Source organism: Nipponia nippon, unplaced genomic scaffold (assembly GCF_047370975.1).
Source record: "Nipponia nippon isolate SJK-2023a ecotype South Korea unplaced genomic scaffold, ASM4737097v1 scaffold_8, whole genome shotgun sequence".
Taxonomy (NCBI): Eukaryota; Metazoa; Chordata; class Aves; order Pelecaniformes; family Threskiornithidae; genus Nipponia; species Nipponia nippon.
The window spans coordinates 36,537,485-36,559,027 of NW_028262402.1; the positions used below are offsets into that span (position 1 = coordinate 36,537,485).

The window sequence follows — 21,543 nt, forward strand, 5'->3', positions numbered from 1 at the left end:
TTTTCATTGTTCTCCATAAATAATTTTGCTTTGGAAAAATATATTGTTTCTTTAGTTTGGAGGAAAATTAGAAAGTACATTTCTAGAATTGGATATAATATTTTAAAATCAGTTAATAATAGTTTGCTGATATTTCTTCAGAGTATAACAACTTCTGGCTTTCAGGAAAGCTCTCTAGACTACAGTTGTCTGAATCCTAATGTTGTGAGGTTTTCCAGATTTATGATGGTTAATTTCTGAGCAATGATGGTATCCACAGTGTGTGAAAGGAAGTCCATAGACATGGGAAAAAAAAGTTGTGTCTGCTTGGTATCTTACAACTTGAAAAAGAGGGTAAGTGGGAATTATCATATTCTCAGTTCTCTATGATGTTCATTGATGACATTTAAATTATTTGTGACATTATATTTGTTTCAGAATAAAAGCTTAGCTACTTATACCAAAGAAGTTTCCACCTCAATAACTCTCACAGAGCAGATTCGAATTAAACTTTTACATGGTTTGATACCAAAAATCCTGGATGCATCTTTGCCGCTAAATATTAGAAATTTGGAAATGAATGCAGAGTCTGTAGAAAAATTTCAGTGGGTAAGAAGACATTGACTGACTATTCCTGATTAGATATTAACACTGCATTTGCTAACAATTTTGCACCTGTGAAACTGAGAACTGACTATGCCTTGTCTTACTGTAACACTGGACTGATCTGAAAAATGTTGGCATATGATGCCAATAAGACAGAACCTCTGACTTTGGGAAGAAGGTAGCTGATGGAATTCTCTTTAACTGGTACTCAAAATATTTTTCCTTCTAGATCTCTGCATCTCCTTAGAAATGCAAGAGTCAGGAATTCTCTGCAAGAGCACTACTTCAGCTTGTGCATGCACATTATACAGTAGTCTACAAAGTGGGGGCTGGAAGGGCCTGATATATCCACAGGGAGCCTCTTGTTTCAGCCACTTCATTCAGAGGGATACTGTCAGGCTGGGAGGCAAGATGCTAAATCTGAAAGTAATACATTCCTTACAAAGCCAAAGCCATCATCATTATAAAACAGAGTTTCTTCCTTGAGTTGAGATTGTCGGAAAGGAGGCAACGCTGAGATAAAACCATGTTGATGAAAAACTGGACTACAGTACTGGGGTTGCTGCCTCCTAGCACAAATCCAGAAGGTGAGAACTTTGTGCCAAGCATTAAAATAGACAGTCCAATAAATTAACAAGCAAGAAGCTTTGTCTTCATTTTTTCTTTTGTGGAATTCACCACAAAATTGCCCTACACTGGGCCAAACTAAGGATAGCATTAATCTTGATGGGCTATCTCCAACAACACTGCTGTTTTCACTAAGTACTCTAAAACTTCTAACATTTCTAAGGTTATATACCTTAGAAATTGTGTGTTTCACATTTCATTAGCTGGAAAGAGAGTAGCAGCAATACACTCCACTGAAATGCCCATTCTGAAATTGCAGATAACCCCTCTCAGTATAGGACAATGCATTATTATTATTATTATTTTTATTTTTTTATTATTATTATTATTTTTATTATCATCATCACCAGGAAAGACTCTCGATCACTGGTGTTGTTTTCCAAACGTAGAAAAAGACCAATTCATTTTCATAGACCTAGATATTTTTTCTCTTTCCTAGAAGCTGGTAAATGACATATTACTCGGCTTTTTTAATATCCTTTGTAGAGAAAGACTCATCCTGTTTTAAGTTCAAGTGAATTATTTTTAAATATCTGAAAAAGTATGGTGTTTTCCAGCCATCTGATAGTTACATGGAGGATTTATTTTTAAGTTCACTCAGTTTATTGTTTTTTCAGCATTTCTAGCATGAGCTTCGGTTTCAGCAAATGTTTTTCCTTTTCCTTTTGGAAGATGGAAAAACCTTCTTGTCTAGCAGTGTATCTGCAGGCTTGAGAATAGCTGGGAACACTGACTATTGTATTATCACTGTAAGGTTTATCACTTGGTTAACTACTCTTGTGTTTCAAGATGGTAAAGGTCTGATCCCAAAATCAAAGCTTTTCCTACTTGAGAATGGTCTTAGAACTTTTATTCTGTGTTATCGAAAATAGTTTGTAAGCCAGAGAGGAGACTTTTTTCTCAGATTTTCAAAGGAAATATTCAGCTTGTATTCAAGAGCAGGTATGTGTGAAACTTCTCGCACAAACTTGCATATTACTATTTCTCATTTAATAAGGTCTTCATCTCACATACTGAAGTCTTAGCATTCCTGCTATAAATGCAAAAAGAAATAATGACTTAATTAATAGAATACAGACAAAATAATATTTTTATTTTCGTTTTATATAATGATTCATCCAAAAAGAAGAAGAAACAGTACCAAAGTTCTAGGAGTTAAAATCAGTTCTCTGAGGCTTATCACTATCTTAATTTCTAAAACAGTAACTTGTATTTGGAACATTTCAATAAGCATAGATTTTTGCAGGGTAGACTAGATTGCTAACTGTTTCACAGTGTCAGCTATTGTGGATATTGTTCATGCAATATTGTAAATTAGACTCCAATATTGTATGAAAGATTTATACAGTCAACCTAAAACTTCATTACTGTGTTATTGCCTTTGTGGCCAGCAACAGAGCCAGTGAGAGACTTTCTGGCAATTGTGATTCCAGGAGGGTACGTACATACCAGAACATTTGTCCTGATGTGCACCAGCGGCAACTTGTAGGCCTTCATGTTATTATACAGAAAAATAATCCCATTTTCCTCTTGACACAGTGGTAGTCCATGAATATGTAAGTTAAAACAATAAACTAGAAGAAATGAATGAATTTGGAAATGGAAGCAATGAAAAACTGCATAATGTCTGTGCAGTGTGAAAAGGGATTTTAAAAAATCTACCATGCTCTGCAGAAGCCCTACTTCGTTTTCCCAGTTCTTGGAAAAACATGAATATTTTATACTGTGAGTATACTTATAAATAATATATAACTGTCTTATAAATTATTACTAATTCTTTTTATGAAGAGCTAAACATGAGTTACCCATTTTTTTATAGACCAACAAGTGAATAAAATGCCTTATTTACTACAAAAATCATTTACTACTCACATTTTTAAGTGTGCTTATAAGAGTAACTGGGACGTATCAGTATGTTGTGTACTAATTTCTAAGTTCACCCCTGAGATCAGCGTAAGTAAAACTGAGAGGCTCTAGTTCACTATCGCTGACAGAAATGTCTCTAATTTCTGCATCTTCACACTGGGTGGCGGTAGGTTCTTCTGAGCTGCTTTCCTGCTGGCCACCTTTGCTCAGGTCAGACATGTTGGTGTGCATTCCCCTACATTCATTTTTTTTTTCTACCTGGAAATTTTGGCAGGAGCATTTGGTAATTATTTGGATTTGTTTGGGATGTTGTGGCTCATGGCTGTCCCACTGGAAGCCTTACTGCACAGTGGTTGGCACAGAAGTGGCATACAGCTGGAAATCTATGTCACGTGTCCCACACAATGTGTAGCTGTAGCCCAAGTTCTCCAGAAGCTGGATGCAATCGAAGAACTTAAGGCTTATGGTGCACATAAGACAGAGTCACCGTAGACATACCCAGTGAGTCCAAACTGCCCCAAAGGGTGGGAGGAGTAAGCCTCCACAAACCTACACACAGTGGATGTGCAGTCAGCCTAACATCTAAAAGTCTTCTCTTAACGAGGCACACACTACTCATCTGTGCAATGTGGAAAGAGGATTCTCACCCTTCCTAGAAATCCTGAACCTACCGCAGGCATGTACACGTGTGTATAAGGCAAAGCAGAGCTGGAATGGCTCATCAGTTCTTCGTGAAAGCAGGTATATTTGCATGATCAAGGGACCTCTACAGTTTTGCACAGCACCACCCTCCAGGTCCACAGGTTACTAACCCTTCCTGGACCTAGATGTACTGCGGATGGGGGGGGGGTGGGGTACCTAAATTGGCAGGTTTCTCCACTGGTCATCATGTTACAGGTTGTGATGTGCTTACCTGAGAAAATGGGATAATGGACTCTGAGCAGTAGAAAGTTTCTATGACAGGCTTTAGATTTGTTTCAGGCCTCTAACTTGCCTAATATTTGTGGGCAACAGCTACTTTTCTACCTGCAAAATTATTTTAGGACAATAGCTTTTGTAAGGGGTAAACTCAATGCCCTCTTAGTGGCTGACAAATACAGTCATAAAATAGAAGTCCAAAAATATAAATCAACAGATATATACATGTTAGTGTGCCTGAAAGTGTTTGCAGCTGCACAGTGCACTCAGAGGCATGTATATAGACCATTTTGCACAGGCTCTTTAGCACAAATGCCCCATAGGTTTCCTGAAAGTGAAGCCTTTATATCCTTTCATGTGCAGAAGTAAAATTTATTTGCATGCAAAGCCAGATAATTTTAAACTTTTCCTGTCACATACAATTTTACATAATGAGGACCTCTGTTTCTACCAGATTTTCCTGACTTCCTAGTCTGCTTTATGAAGAAAATCTTAGTTTTTTTTTTAATATTGTTCCCGCTAATGGAAAATGCTCCTTTATTATAAGGAATGAATCAGCAGGTTTTCCCAAAGATATTAAGAAAAAATTCTCTTTGACCTTTGCTCTTTTAACTAAGTGCCTGTTAATCTGGATCACAGCACATCCGACTTCAAGAACTTTGTGCTATTCATACCTCTGGAGTTAAAAACTCTGTGAGCTTCAGGGTTGTTTCACAAGCCCTGTGCTGGTGCCTCTCTCTTCCCTGACAAATTGCTGCTCTTGCTAGCCAGCAAGTACTTGTGTTGCTCTGAGGTATGACCCAATCCCACCCTTGGTTACAGCCTAATTTATCATTGAAGGGCCTAGCCTGTGGTGGATAGCTGGCTTAAGCCTTAGTCAGTTGTAGCAATAAATGGAAGGGCAAATTGCCAGCATGGTAAAACAACTAGGGGTATGTTTTCTTTCAGCATACTGAAGGTAATCATCCCCCCCCTTACAGACATGATATCCCTCACATACATTCACACAGAACTGTACGATATGATGATCAAAACAAGAAACTTCATAAATATAAGTTTTTAAAATGGCAAGAAACCTCATAAACACAAGTTTTTAGCAGCTTGGCCTTGAAGTAAGACTTGGGTTCAGAGGTTTATTTAATTTTAACACAAATGCACCCTGAACACATTTACTACAATTCTATTACCAACAGGTATCTTGATACTCACTTTAATTTGGTAAATTCTAACCAGTACGTCTTGGTTTGGTTTTCTTTCATTGTTACAAATGTTTTGGATGTGCAACAATTGAAACACAACTATGCTGTATTTGAATGCCATGTGGATGAATATTTACTAAATCAAAATGAAAATGGATAAAAAGTTCATGAAATTACAAATTTATACATCTGATTCTACTAACTAGGAATAGAAACACCAAAACCACCCTGCGCATGTGGGCCTCTAATCCTAAAGAAAGTGCCAGTGTAACAAATCCTTACTTGCATCCGACAGATGACATGTTTCCCAGGTACAAGCTATTTATTCAACAGATGAGGTTACAGTTCAGGACTTTTTAATGCAAGGATTGTTTATCAGTGGCATTTAGTGGAAAATCCCATTTAACTTTCAATAGAAGACTGATGAAGTGTTGTGAAGCTCAACCAAAATGCCCATGTGCTTACAAGCTCTTTGACAGTTTTGAACTACATTTTGATCAAATCTGATCTTAGTTTTAACCTAAAAATGTGAGATGAACTGTGATGTTTGAGTGGAACTCAACTAATAAGCATTAATCATTCATATTTGAAATGGCAAAATAGCATTTCTTTGAGGCTTTTGCAGAGTTTGAGGCTTACGGTGTCTTGAAACTTAACTTTGAACTTAGGGGTTCTGGGAACTTAACGAAAACCAAAGAAAGTCCTTTGCTCAAGAAGTCTGTCTTACAAGTCCAGCCTCCAGGCCATTGCTATATTTCATGTGGGTAGCAGAGTATGCAGCATAGCATTGCATCAGCAAAGGCTGAAGGAAACACACCAGTGGCTTTCAGAAGGATTTTGGTCCAAGTGTTTGCGTAGCACTTGGATATCCTAGTGAGAGGTACTTACACAGAATGGATAAACAATTAAATATGCTCTGGAATTTTAATAAGCAAAAGTCCACCCAGTGTCAGCTTAAAAGTTTGAGGAAAGTAATTTTTAATTTCTGAACCAATATTTGCCTTACAGTAATACAGAGTCAACAGATATTCCTCTCTGGTTGTTGTCAGAGTGTGTCTAACCACAGGGTAAGTGCTGCTTAAATAGATTTAAAATGGTATTGGATTTACAACAGCATTTAAAAGGTTTGCCCACAGAAATGTGTCTGCATCAACTCTGGATATCTACGTGGTACTGCCTATGGTCCCAATTGCCTCAGAAATGCTAAGTGATAACAGAGAACATCCTGAAATAATCCAGATCCTTCCTATTAGGTTATGCTGAAATAATATTACAGCTTGTTTTTTTTCAGGCGATTGTTTTCAGCCTTCAGGCCCTTTTGGAAACACCTCTTTATGCATATGAAACAATTTTGGCTAAAATATCAATATCAATAGCAAATAGATAAGATCACCTGCATATACAATAAATGGATCTGCTTCCCCCAGCTCTGCAAATCACAGCTGCAGTATGCTTACCACCAGAACAATTACATTATTAACTAGTAAGTGAACATGACTGGAAAAAAGGGAATGCAGCTTGCCTTCATAGGATGATGGAGAGGGATGCTGGGTCTTATTACCCAGAGACACAGGAACATCCCCCAGATGCCACAACCAGCTCAAACTTAATTTCACATAGCTGCACTTCTTACAGTCAGCTCTCCCTATTCCTCACCCCTTATCTACAGTATCTTCCCCAGAGTAGAACCAGTTACTAATTATTCTAGATATGGCAAAGAAGAGAGACATATTCTTTTAATACTTGAAAGGACTGTTCACTAATAAGAGCAGAGAAACTTACAGATTTTTTTAAAAAAATAGGAGCCCAAATTCATTCTACCCTCTTCTGAACAACTTTAACAGTTTTCTATTTTCATAAATTAAATGGAACTTCCACTTATTTGGAGCCTCATTACAGAACTTATGTCTACAGAAGTCAAAGTGTCCCGGTAATCCAATACAACAAATTCTAAGAATATTTGCTGTCTTTCTCAAAATCACAGAACGAAAGGATTATGTGTGACAGAATGACACAGAACCACTATTAATAAAGAAAAGCTTACAACCATTGGACTTAATTTTGCTTTTCAATTTATTTTTTGATTTTTCTTCTGCATAGGCTCATTGAATCTCATTTGCTATAATTTCCTTTTTCATGCTTCCCAACCACATTTTAAAATTACTATTATAAATTTTATTTTGTTCAGCTTTATTATTTCCTTTGTTGTTTGCATTCGTTCTCCTTGTTCCCCTTGTTATGGCCACTTCCATTCTGTGTTCTCATCTTTCTAATTTCCTTTTTGGTACCACTTTCACTTTCTCTCTGTCTCCTTGTGTCTAATCCATAATCCTCTTTTATCTCCTCTATTTTTAATTCTTCTCTTTACTAAGACTATGACCACATTTCATTTGTCCCAGCCTGCTCTCTTTTCTCTTCTGCCTCATCTCAGTACTTTCCCTCTCTTTCACTCTCATTTTTATTTGTTCAGTGCTCCTTCCTCATCTGTCTAAATCTACCTAGTGATGTATATGCCATCCTACCAGATGTGGCATTGACAGACAAATCTGTGGACCTGACATCTGAACCATATCTTCATTTAATATCGGACTGATCCTAAAAACTTCTCCAAAGGACATCAAGGATGGCATCAAGAAAATCTGATGAAAAATTTGTGATACCTTCTTTTGATTTTCATACCTGTCTTTGCAAAAGGACAAAGTTTAGAGACTCCTCAGAAACAGGTAAGACATGGGAAGAGTCTATGTAAGATTAAATCATCAGATTTGTGAGCCTCACCAGCCAGTAACAATGCACTTGGTTACTTTCTACAGGACAGCAATATATTGTTCAAAGACACACACTCAAGAACCTTCACGGATTTCAGTCAAAACCTACCCTATCTGTACTAGCAGCCAACTGTTAGGCCAGTACTACAGGACCTAACTGGTTTTGCTCTTCTTGGAGCTCAGTAGCTGTAGGTAACGGCCTAAAAATCTCAGGAGCAACTACAATTTCAGTAATTTTCACATTCTGTCTAATCTTCCTTGGTACTTTCTCTGGTTCCCTTTGATGTGAGCACTACCGCATATTGTAGACAGCACTTTAGAAAGTTATCACAGTAACACAACCAACTTTTACACTGCCTTGAATTATATAGTGAGGAGCTTTTGCTTGTCATATTTTGCATATTTGTCAACATATTGGACACTACATAATCTCAGAAAATTATCCCTCCTTTCTCACCTGTTCTAGAAAACTGCAACAGGTGAGGTACAGAACAGGAGAAATTTTGCTAAAAAGGATTCACCCTAAAATAATCTCTGTTTCTTAGTTTTATGGCTTTGTTCTGATTTTTATAGTGAATTCAATAAATCTAAAATGTCCAAATATTATAGAGCTGAAATGACCTGTGTTCTTTTGCTTGTATATCAATCATATGAAAACACATATGTTTTCAACAAATTAATCTGTTGAAAATCAATTCCATGAGAGGAATTTATGGATCCACTTTCAAGCAATCAATTGCGTATTTATCTGTGCTTCAAGAACAATTTTTAACCTGCATGTGCTTTCTCAACCCTTTCTGAGATAGTATTTTTGTCCCCAGTGCCTGATCAACCAACATCATGACACTTTTGATGAAAAAGGCCCTAATTTCCAATCTCTTACAAAATTTGAAATGAGTCAAGCTTCAAACAGTTCTGAGTTTTACTCAGATTTCACAGTAGTCAAACTTGCAGCAGGCTTCCTCTCCTGTAAAGAAGTCTGTACCTACATCTTCCCAACTATGTAGTTATGAAAATGCATCTAGGGCTGCACAGAATATGAAGGAAAAATCTGAAACAAATGAGAATTCCAATGCATTTGATGATGGTGCAATGGTCAGAGAAGATGCCAGTGATGACAGTTGAACGTCCCTTTGCCTTCCCAGCCCCCTTCATATATTCTCAGGCATAGGATGACAAAGGGAAGTCCACGGGTCACATGAACAGATATTGTTGACATATTACCCTGTCCAAATTGCCTTCTCTGCCCAATCAAATCACCCAACTTTATCCATCAATTCTTTACTCAGAGATAACTTTTACTCAGAGGCCTACCAAAAGGCAACTACATTCACCAACTCTATAAAGAAGAAAGATTAAATACAAGGACACAGACACCAATGCCTGTGGTCTGTCTGTTTTCAAACAGCACACCGTAGAGGTAGAGCAAACCTTCAGCACCAAACAGCATGTTTAAAATAAGAACAACTGCAGATTGATAATGAATAGTAATACTCCACATGAAGCCCTATGTGGTCTAGGAGACAATTCTTCCAGAAATGTACTAAACAAAAGAAGAGTATGAATATTACAAGGTGGACCTACACAACCTAAGGATTTGGTGTGCTAATCCTACTAAGAAATACCAATGTGCTTCAGTGCATGGAACTGACTGAGCAGTGCAGAGTGATTCTTGGGCAAAATACACAGTTTGTTTTGTTTTGTTTTGTTTTTCCCTTTCTTTGAGGGAAATAAAACCCAAAACACTGAGATCTCTAGAGTTTCTAGGAAAGAGGACAAGGCACCAGCCCTTAACAGAACTGTGGTACAGAATATGTATTTTTTTTCTATTGTTTTCACAGGGTGCAGAGAAGATGAAGCACAATGTAGCTAACACTTAAGGTGTTAGTGTTGCAGCAGGAGAATGGGAGATGAAAAGTAGCGTTGAGGCTCACTATATACATCTGTTGTGGCAACCTGAACACAAATGGACATTTAGTTTTAACATAAATGCACACCTTGTTCTTCAAAGCCTTGTGACGCACTCCACCTATTCCAGAAGGGTGGCCAACTGCATGCAGATGAATATTTGGCACGTATTTGGCTTTGAAGAAGAAATCATTTTGTCCATTTTCTGGATCTGTAAGCTTCAAAAAGGCTAAAAGAGTGTGTTTGTTAAAGAAGTTTCTAAAAGACAAAATAAACCTGACTACTCAAAACATTCTGATTTTTTGAAGGAGTCTACGGCAATTAAACATGCATTGCCTTTATGTCTTCTGGCTTAATGTTCTCGTTTCAAATATGTCTTCGGTTACGTATCCTCATTTTTACCTTATTTTTGGGTCTTCTGGAAAAAGAATTGTTAAAAATCTCAAAAAGGTGTTTGTCTTTTCTGCATAACTATTCCTGAAGAAGAAGACGGTAGCTAGTTTTATGAAGAATAAAGAGTTTTTGTAGCCAAAAATGTCTTCCTCCCTCATCAGCAAAGGCTGGACTCCTGCTGTCTAGGTGACATTATATATCCTTGTTATCTTCATTCCTCATGATAGTGAAGTCCTTTTGCCTCATCACTACTCTTTCCTTCTCTGAGGTTATGTCTCATACTATAAAATGGCAGAAATCTAAGTAGTCCAAGCTGACAAGTAAATGAGCCTTTTTTAAATCATTAGAGCAAACATTAAATCTTTTTACGTTTTAATCCATGATGGTAGCTGTTAATCCCAATTTGAATACCACTGCCTGACTGATTGGACTTCATCTGTTTCCAAAGCAAATTTTAAGGATGTAAAATCTCTGTCAGATAGTTACAGAGAACAGAAAATTCTGGCAGTATTCTGACCAGCATTTAAATCTTTTGGTAGATGAAGCTTTCAATATAAAAAAGATGTCTGGATTTAAAAGAAAAATGTTATTAGCACATGATGAATATGTTTTCAAGGCCATTTGTCAGATTTGCAAATATCACACAAAAGTTTATTCTGCCCTTCTAACCGCTACTGAAAGTATATTATGCCTGACACACTGCAAACACAAATTTTATTACTGATACATGCAAGACAAAGAAAATGATTGTGTGTTTCCCAAAATAGTTATGCATACACAAGAACATGCTGTAAGTGCATGCTATGCTATGCTATGCTATGCTATGCTATGCTATGCTATGCTATGCTATGCTATGCTATGCTATGCTAGCGTTGCGTTGCGTCCAGATTCTGATTCCGCTGACAGATAATTATACATGTTCTTCTAAAGAAAAACTTAAAACATTCCTAATTAATTCACAACCTCTTTCATTCAAATTAAAAACCTTTATACAGGCTACGTGTGATCATCTTACGTATATAAATAATTTGTGTCCTTGTCTTTCTCCACTGCCCCAGTAAGATCATTCATATGAAGGAAAGTAGTCATTTGTGATGGAAGTGCTTGGCAATCATGCTGCAAGTTTTCTAAGGATTTGAGAGTATTTCAGTTAGTAGCAACAATTGAGTTAATAGCTACATGTGTACCACATGAACTGAATGCCTTAATTTAAACAGGAGGAATGAGCTGCATATTATAAAAATGCAAACGTGAGTGCAGAGCCAAAAGGGGGAAACTTTAGGAAGGATTTTTGAAGATTCACCAAGTACTGGTAAAGGGTCTTCTTATGTAACATGAAGTAATTCTAGACTACACTTGTTAATGAGAATGTATTGTTCTGGCTAATCACAAAATGGGTGAAACCCAAGGCATGTTAACCTATTGGAGTGACTTTGCCTGAAAGTGACTAACGGTCCTCAGATCAGACCTATTAGCTGAGTTGCTACATTGGTAATAATTCTAATCTAACCATCTGTAGAGCAGCAGGAATGAGTATTTTATGACTTGTAACTTCCAACACACATTTTGTAGACAGATTTCTTTTGTTTTTCTGGTTGGAGGCAAGACTGATGTACCTACCGTGTGACTCAGCAATGTTCTGCAGAAATGGTAATGATGTACATCTTAGCAAATGACCGGGCCATTCCAGCACACTTCACAGAAATGCTTTGTTAGTGTCTAGGAATGTCATAATTGGAGAATTTGCAATAGGTTATCTCTAGTAATTAGATGCTTCATTTCTTTCCTTTCTCTGTTTATAGATTACATCACCTGTTTGGTGATACATTAAGTTATTTTTCTGTACTGGCCACTAGTATTTTCCCAGGATGGGAAAAAAAAGACTAGCTGCACTTTCACATCTTGCGGGATCATAAGATATTAATTGATTTCTAATCCAATGCCAAATACTAGTTTTCTGGTGAAAATTGTTCTACCTCTTCTATTTCAAATAGTTTCTTTTGAAACATTTCTTTGCACCATTGTGACCCATTGGAAAGAAGGTCTAAGTATACAATATTTGGGAAAAAGCAGCTGCAAAGGGGATGAAAAATCTACAATGTGCAGAAGACTCCTCAGGCATCAGGGGGAGGAGGAAATGTATTGTGTATGGGATTCTAGAAAAGCAAATAAATTCTCAACCCTTTAGAGGATACACTGATCCCTATTCCTTCTGAATAAAATTGAGTGTTGAAACATAAGGGTTTAGAATTACTTTAGTCAAGGAATACTGTATATAAGAGGAGCTTGAGGGATGCACAAGAATTTTAGAAAAAGAATAATTAAATGTTAGGTCTACAATATCATAGCAGTCTATCTCTTGAGGATGAATGCCTAATGACTTTTAGTTATCCTTATAAAGATAGTCAATTAAACCACATGTTTTTAAACTAACAGTTATTTCAGGTCTCAAAGACAATAAGGACTTATGCAATTTTTGGGAAAATGAAGTCCAAACCTGAAAAATCCCACATAAATTGCAATTTTTGTGTGTTCGTTCTTGGAAAAGGATTCCAACAAGGTAAATTACTTGACTGTCAGAGTAAAACTTGTAGCTTTTGTTCTAATCTGATAACTAGATCCTTATGTCATGGACCTGGGGTTACAGTGGATGCCAATCTGAATGTGATCCAACTGCATGCTCTCAGTGCGCATAAGGCAAACCGTGCACTTGTGCTACATTAGAGAAGTGTCTCAAGTGTGAGTTTTTATCCCACCCCCACTCTGTTCATCAGTAGTGGGGCTGCATCTGAAGGACTGGATTCAGGTTTGGGCTGTCCACTTCAAGAAAGATGAGGAGAAACTGGTGAACATCCAGAGAAAAGCTGCTAAGGTATGTTGTGGCCTAGAGCATATGTCTGAAGAGGAGAGCTTGAGACAGCAGGGCTTGTTTAATCTTTTGAAAAGAAGTCTAAGGAGTAATCTAATACCTGCCTACAACTATCTGCAGGGGTGCTAAAAAGGTGTTAGAACCATACTCTTCTTGCTAAGGCCAGGCCCTATGGAGGAAAAACGGCCACGAATAGCGGTTGGAGGACTCCAGATCACACACTGATTGTGGGGTGGGGAAAGTTTCCAAATATTTTGCTGGAGCCCATATAGATAGTTGAGTATCCATTACTGGAGGTTTTCAGACTTAGCTAAACAAAGCTATGGACAAGGTTATTTAGCATTGACAATAGTCCACTTGGAGAGGAGACTCAGACTGGGGAACTTCAGAGGTCTGTTCCAGCCCATATGAAACCTATCATTCTCTGAATAGCTGTGAACCCTCTTGCGTTCAAGGCAGTGAGACAAGAGTTTAGTATTATAAGCACTTTCAGAAGCAGTAAATCAGAAATCAGTAAACTGGCAGCAGTGAATTACATCAGCCTGACGTGCTGTACATCCCTGCATGCCAAGAAACAGTATAAGCATAGTATCATAGCTGGAAACACAGCTGCAGTCCATTTACTGTATCTCTGAAAAATCACACCTTTTGAGCTGGGACACTTTATTGCATTTAAAATCTCTGTGCATATGTACATGTGTCATGAAAACTTCCTGCTCATTAATGCAATATTTTTGGAATAGGATGAACTAAAATTGTTTTAACTCCACATTTCAATGTAAAAATTTTTACATGAGCTGTCAAATTATCCATGCAATGCTGTACAAATAAACCATATGGCAGGGATGGTCACAAAGATATTTTTCCTTCCTTCCAGAGCATATCTTAAGGTGATCTCCCTGCCTTTAAATTCCTGCAAAAAGTCCAGGACTCAAATGTTTGTGTGAATTGGAAACCAGCAACATTTCTGATTAGACCACCTTCAATATTTCCTTTTGATCTTAAAACAGTTTCAGAAAAGTTCATCTTACTTTCAACATTTCTTACTACAAAATGATGCACTTTGAAACTTCATGAGTTTGAGACAACTTGTGGCTCATGGCAAGAGATGGTTGCTGGGCTGTGTTAAAATAGTCTTCATTTGTGAAAATAAGAAAGCCTTGAGCATTGAAGTATCAAATTGACCTCTAGTTAAATGCACAATTGAGTGACTATGTCCTGAACCTGCTGATGAAGAGTGACCCACAAATGCAACTGTTCCCTCTGCTTGCCTGGAAAGCATTTTTTCATTCCTGAATATTTGCTGTGGACAAAATAAGAGCTATGGAAGGGGTAAAAGCTAAAAAGCTAGAATGGACACAGAGTATTCAGTGAAATCTTTTTCGCTAGTGTTCATAGCAGGCATAAGGCAAGTTTTTTATTATTATTATTTAATAGTAAACTCAGTCAGGAAATTAGATACTGCCAAATGACTGAGAGTTATGCCATATTAGGAACAAAAGCAGCTGAGTCTTTCAGAATTATCTGGCATACTTAATGACCTGATTTAATCTTAAATTTTATAAAAGAGACTGCCACTGTCCTAATCTATTTGAAAGGAATACCATTTTCTGTGTTTTTAATAGGCGAGCACAAGCTTGAAGTTTCCCTTTGTGAACAGTGTGTGATCCCAAACATTCAGGAGAGCTATCACTGCACTGGAGAAAGATACAGTTGAAGCAAAGGAAAGTAAATAAGAAGAAATGACAAGCCTAGCATGTAAAAGTCAGGCAGGCTTAAAAATTAGAATAAAACCTGCTTTCAGCACTATTGTCCAGGGACAGGCTGTGAAATAAGAAGTTACCAACTGTTTATTAGTTCGTAAATCTGTTCTGTTTTCTAGCCTTCTGCTCTTTTGTTTGGCGATTAACTAAAAATTGTACCTTTTCCTGACTCTCCAGCAAACAAAAGTCTGATGCTGTCAGTGTTTTCCCCCGCTCCACATGCTTACTACTGGAAAATGGTTAGTAAGGACACACATGGATGGCTGCACACACTCCTGTTTGATGAAGATCCCTTTGCTGCAGCGCTCCTGCATGCACAGGGCCAAGGATCACCACTGCTCTGCGAGGAATGAGGGTAAGGAAAGGCATCAGAAAGTGGCCATCTGTTTGGCTGACCCAGTAGGGCATGTGGTCCTTCTCTCATTCATATGGTCACCTTTCTATTAACTAGAGGCAGGGCAGGACTTTAAAACAAAGGAAAACAAAGCATGGCAGAAACATTCTTGATGTCACTGGACCAAGATATACAAATCTTACCAGCAGCCTTCCTTCTTAACAGTTGTCTCACATTTCTATTTTGAAGAAGTGTTGTGAGACCCAAATGTTTTTGTGTTTACAAGAGAGAGAGATTTTGGAGGGAGAGGTTAAATGATAGAGAGACTCTGTCACAGAGAAAAGGGAATAGAAAAGGAAGATACATACTCCTGGGAGATGGAGGTGGGGCTGCAGAGAGAAACCAGAGAAAAGAAATCCTTCATTTTTTGTAGGTGTTTGAAAAGGTCTGGCAAGCATTTGAGTTGAATGACCAAAGATTGGACGTTCATGCATCAATCACTTTTCAACAGATAAACCTCTTGTCCAAACTTGAATTAAGTTAAATCTCTCTATAGAGATTTATTTTTTAACATAAAGATTTCCCCAACACAATGTTGTGCTGTAAACTGCAAAAGCTCACACTTTTCTTATAAATGTCCTCAAAATAATTATTATTTATGGCACAGTTTTCTACAGTTTGATTACATCATGTATGCCATTTTCAAATGTGAATTTTTGTTGCTAGTCAACCTAGGATTAGATCATACTATCTCCATCTGCTAAGGAAACGCATAGGCATGCACATACCACTTGGGATGCACACATTTGTGCATACCTACACACTGCTCTCTGAGAAAAAGTAATATATACTCTGATATTGTAAAAACAATAAGCTTGTAGTATATGTAGTTCGTGCAGCAGTGTTGAAAGGTGTAAGTAGCACACCATTTTAATTTAAGTACAGACTATACTCACCATACAGAAAGCTTTATCAAGCACAACCAACACGCTAGTTTATGTTCACCCCATTGGGCCTGCCTGTAATTTGTTATCATCGGATGTCCAACAGTCTAAACGTGTTTCTTAGTCTCATTCCAGTTTCAAGTGCCTATATCACAAAAACTGTCACCGTTCCTGACCTCAAAATTGCATGTTTATGGAGAGTTATCAGCAGAAAGGCTATGCATATGATCACTTTTGAAAAATGAGTTCTGTTTTCATTTCTAAAGGTAGCTCATGCAGGTACAACACTGAAGTTTGTTTGTTTGTGAGACTGAAAAAATTCCTGCCTGGCTGAAGTCCAAATGAAGATTTCTTCCCTATGTATGGCCTAGGTTCAATTTCTAGAGCTGATCCTTTTTTCTTTTGATAGCACTAAGTTTCTAGAAACTAAATGATTGTAATCAAAAGAAAAAAAAAATCCAAAATACCTAGAAATAATTGAACTCGCATCTAAATTAAGCATCTGTACACTACAGAAATAATAGTACTAATATTGAGATATCATCTTTTATTTTATCCAAGCAGAAGTACTTACCTAGGTAACTATTTTCATTTTACGTAGGAAAGTGGTACATGATTATCAAAGAAAAAAAAAATTATAACTTTGAGAGAAAAACTAGGGCTTCAGTCTGATCATGATGTGGAATATATCGTGATGATTGTAAAAGATGAGGTGAAAGGATCATTTAACCTCATATTCTGCCACTGGCTGTGGCTAATGACAGCTGCTTAAGAAAACCTAGTAAACAGTGCAAACATATAGTAACACGTCTATGGGATACTCTCTCTGCCTCTAAATATCAATGGCTCTGGGACTGCTTAAGTTGTCCAGTCATTTCTCCTGCAACCATGCAGGATTTTATATACCTCTATACATCTTAGTCATCTGTCTTCCAGCCTGCAAAGTCTTTGTCATAAAAAACTCTCCCTTACTTTTTGTCACCCTTTTCTCTACCACTTTATTCTTTACAAAATGAAGGGGACCATAACTATATACAGTTTTAAGGAGATGGGGGTACCAAAGACCTAAGTTGAACCTGAAGAGCCTTCACAAATATTGTTTGAAACTTATCAGAAACAAATTCAGCTATTTGTGCTGTACCCTTACCCACAGTATTCTAAAATCAAATGTTATTATCTTTGTTCACCATCATTTGCTTTTATTAGCTCATGCTCACCATTTTAGACAGCAGAGCTACTCCCCAAAATATACAGACCTTATTGCCTATTTAAATTCATAGTGTCTTTGATATAATTGCAATTATAAAACAATACAAGCAAAATGTTACTCACTTGTATTTATCTTCTGAAGTGAAATATGTTTTTCCAGCTGTCTACGAAGTTTCACCTCTGCTCCATATTTACCAGTAGTGCCATTGTCAGCCAAAATAAAATGAGAATGCATACTGTTGAGCACTGTCAACTTACTCATAGGATTGGACATCGTCTGGTATGGTCGGACCACCTGCATTTTAGAGACAGAAGAAAAAAAAAAGTACTAAACAGAAAAGACCCTCTGAACCAAATCAATGATAAGACACCAGCTCACAAGATGATACGAAAGAAAAAGAAAAAAAATCAAAGTTGTTTGAAGTATTGCACTCGAGCACTGCTGTCTTCTATGTGTAAAGTAGAAAATAACCTTAGCACTTAAACCAGTGTGTCTACCCTCTTGCAAACACTGTCCTTTTAGATGCAGATGCTGCTTAAAGGGTTTTTCATGGTAATCTATTTTAGTAGCATCAATGGCCACTGTTTCGCTGTTAAGTCCAGCCAATGGTCAGTCCTCCAACGGTCTGTGTGACTACACACACACACTGTACACCCTGTCTGCTGCTGTCTTTCAATAGTGCTGCTGTAAATCCTCACCTTATCTGACTGAAATCTTTGATTCTTCCTTCACATACCCCACCCAGCACCCATGCCCCCTGTTCCAGCTCATTCAGAGCCACCAGCACAGGAAGTCCTCTGCAGACACACCAATACAAGTGAATTCCACTCTTGGAGAGGCGTACACATATTACACCACATTTTCAGTTTCCTTGGAAAAAACTATTGGCCCATTCTTAGCACAGTACAAAGGCAGTTGCATGTGTTCACAACAGCTTTAGAAAGTTTCCATTCAATGGGGCGTTTGCTACACTTCCTTTGATTTGTTTTCATGAGGAGAAACTCAGACAGAGTAAATTGTTGCAGAGTTATCCCACTCATAGCCTCCAGATAGACCAAATAATAGCACTGGGCCACATCTGGCTGTCACCTACTTTGGTGGGTCTCCGGCGACATAAGTGAGACTGCAATGATGTGGCAAAAGAATTGGTGTTGCGTCAAGGGATCCTGGCTGATCATTGAAAGACATTTGCTAGAGATATTGTTCCCTGCATTGTTTACATATGTCTTGTCTTTTTGGAAAGACAAAACTCCTGAAAATTTGTAAAATGAAGTCCTAGCTGAAGAAATGCTGAAGCGACTTGTTACAAAATTCAGCTGGGCTATACTTCATCTGCAAGGATTTTTCTTCACAGCTCTGGCATTGTTCATTTTTCTAATCTAACAAAATCTTGGGCTTTTTAATGCACAAAAGTGTACGCTCATGTTTTGACAAAAATGCTTGCAGACAGAAATATATTAACTTATTAATTTCTTCCTAAGCTTCTCTCCTGTTTTGTTATTCTAAAGAGCTCTCTAATTGAGACATAATTCTTTATAAATAATATGTGTTAGTAATTCTTTGGCCAGAGATATATCTCTCTATTATTTTCGCTTGCGAATGCTTGCAGCATTTTGGTCAGCTCTTCGACGGCAAGAGGAAACCCACAGACTTCTTTTGCTGTTATAAACTGTCACACAGAGGGTACTCTGTAAACTGTTCATCCTGCAACAGGGAGGAAATAGGTCTGAGAAGACCAGGAGGGCAGCTGGCCAACAGAAAGGCAGTGCACTCCACTGTGAGAACAGGTGATAGCTTTGGCTTGTTTCTTTGATACTGTTTCTTTTGGTGCCGCATTCATAAAACATTTATTCTACAGGTGCATATAGCTTAACAAATATCAATACTCTGCTGGAATACATTCATTAACCAGCTTCTACAGACACAGAAACCATGTGTCCCATGCCACAGTCAGAAAAAAGAAGAAGGTTCTTTCTCACATGCCTAAGAATCAAATAAAATAAAAGTTACAGATTTTTTTTAAATGATACCTGACCTATCTCTCAATATATAGAAGGCACAGACCAGCAAGATCTGATAGAAGAGGAATGACTTGAGTTGCATGTTCATTGTATGATTACAAGCCACTGTGCATGCAATTCTACTGACAGCTTGTGGTTTGTCCCTGAGAGCCACAGCTCAAATCTTTCTAATGGTGACAGCTTGAGCTGCAGTTCTAATGAGCTGCAGCACCAAAGGCTCCACAGATTGACTTAGTAGTGCTGCTGCAGGGCAAACTAGAAGGCTCCACTTTGGTTCTGTCTGCTGTTTAGCTACAAGGTGAATCTTATTATTAATAAATTTTATAGATGTGAAAATGAGAATACAATTATTTTCAATTGAACTGTTCACAGCACGCACAGTTCAACAGCTGAAATACTTTTAATAATAAATTTCACAAATCACGCTGTCAGAATCTTTTCCTGATTAAAGGATAAGCAAAATCTTCAGGAAGGCAAGAAAATCCTATGCTTTAAGGCTATTTCCTTGAGGTGAACTGCTTTTCCACAATGCTCAGCAGATTTTCGATTTCTCACTCTTGCAGTTCCCATTCCCTTGTTCTTTGCAATCCCTTACATTTTATAGGCAAGTTAAAAGGCTGGGAAAACTTTGACTTTAATGTCTTCTCATCCTCTTTCTGCATTGAGAAGAGGGAACAATGTCCCCTGGCATCTTCCTCTGCAGAGTTGAAAGGAAGCATTTATGCTCAAGACAACCCCTCTAAATACAGGTTAATGAATGTGACAGCAGCCATGCTGTGAAGCAGTACTCAAGCTGCACAGGCTGAGGGCATTCTGTCAATTGGTGGGGAGCTGGGCTAACCCCAGCAGCTGCCTTTGCACCATAAGGTGGCAGCAAGCTTGAATTAAAAGCACTGTTATACTCTGTTTATATTCCCGGTGGGCCCATGACACTCAACATAGGGACAGCACTTGAAAAATCGCTCAGGGTAACTCACTATGGACAATGAGCATGCATGTGTCATCTGATCCAGTGCATGAATCTCAGCAGTCTAGGTGAAGGCAAAGAATTTACAACAAACTTAGTGTGTTCAGAGTAGTGGCAGAAAAAGATATGCGTGCTTTGCTTCTCAAAAACTAGTAGTTGTTCAAATTAAGCCTTCTCTGCATCCTCACTGTTACTGGGGTCCACCAGGGAACAGAGTAGCTCCTGGTTTAATTTAGAGGATCCTGCAAGCATCATGGTCGAAATTCTCTGTATATGCTACAAATATGCCAGTCCCCAGCTTTGCCCCAGGCATGCTTCCCACCTTGTAGTTTGCAATGAGAGCTCTGAATCTCTTTTCCTTACACCTTTCCTCAGAGTAATTATTTCCTGACCTGGCCTGCAAGGGAGCTCTGATACTTTGACACTGGACAAAAGTTATAGTGAAACAAACTTGTGAACTATCTATGGTTATTTGTAATCTTACCCCCCCCCCCCCCCCCCCACCCCCCCCGCAATTCAAATTATTCTCAAAGAATAACATCTTTCTGGAAGGATAATTGCAAAATATCTACCAAAACCAAGTCAAAATTGGTTACAACAAATCCAACAACAATAAAGTAATATACACTTATTAATTAGTTGCCTGGGATTTGTAACTTTTATTATTATTCTGAAACCTGCAGGAAATAACTAAAGCAAAATATAATCTTTCTGACATTGTAAAAACAAAGAAGTTTGAGAGATAGAAGGAAGCAATGTCATGCTATAAGCTCACGTCGTTATTCAGAGTACTATGAAAGAACAAATAGGAAACATGTAGCCAGCCTGTCGTGACAGTCTGATGTACATGTTGTCTGGTACACACATACAGAGCAGATAATATGAAGGCTGGTCTTTCTGACAAGACTCACTGGAATGTGTTTTAAAGATCACGGTTTAAAGTGGTGAGGTCTGGCTACATACCTATCAGGCTTGACAGCTATATGATTTTTTTTCATATACATGAATGGTAAGGAGACACTAATTCTAAGGTGATGCTAATTCTTGAACGCACACTTTTTCTGGTTTGGATAACCTTTGGTAATCTCGGAGAGGCAGGTGGTATTCCGAAAATGAAAGGGACTTGGCACTGGCAGAGTGAAGTCCTTTATAATGAGGCATTTACTGATGG

The 21,543-nt window shown here is 37.8% G+C and overlaps 1 protein-coding gene across 10 annotated transcripts in view; it reads right to left on the reverse strand.

Annotated features, from left to right (window-relative positions):
- The window catches only part of TRPM3 (transient receptor potential cation channel subfamily M member 3), a 463,424-nt gene that overhangs the window by 108,869 nt on the left and 333,012 nt on the right, over positions 1-21,543 (reverse strand). For all 10 annotated transcript variants that reach the window (XR_015700935.1, XR_015700934.1, XM_087741457.1 and 7 more), the window contains exon 6: positions 17,507-17,678. Coding sequence is in view for 8 of the 10 variants with exons in the window: in XM_087741457.1 (XP_087597583.1) it covers positions 17,507-17,678 (172 nt within the window). In the remaining 2 variants the exon portion in view is untranslated. The remainder of the gene's footprint in view (positions 1-17,506; positions 17,679-21,543) is intronic.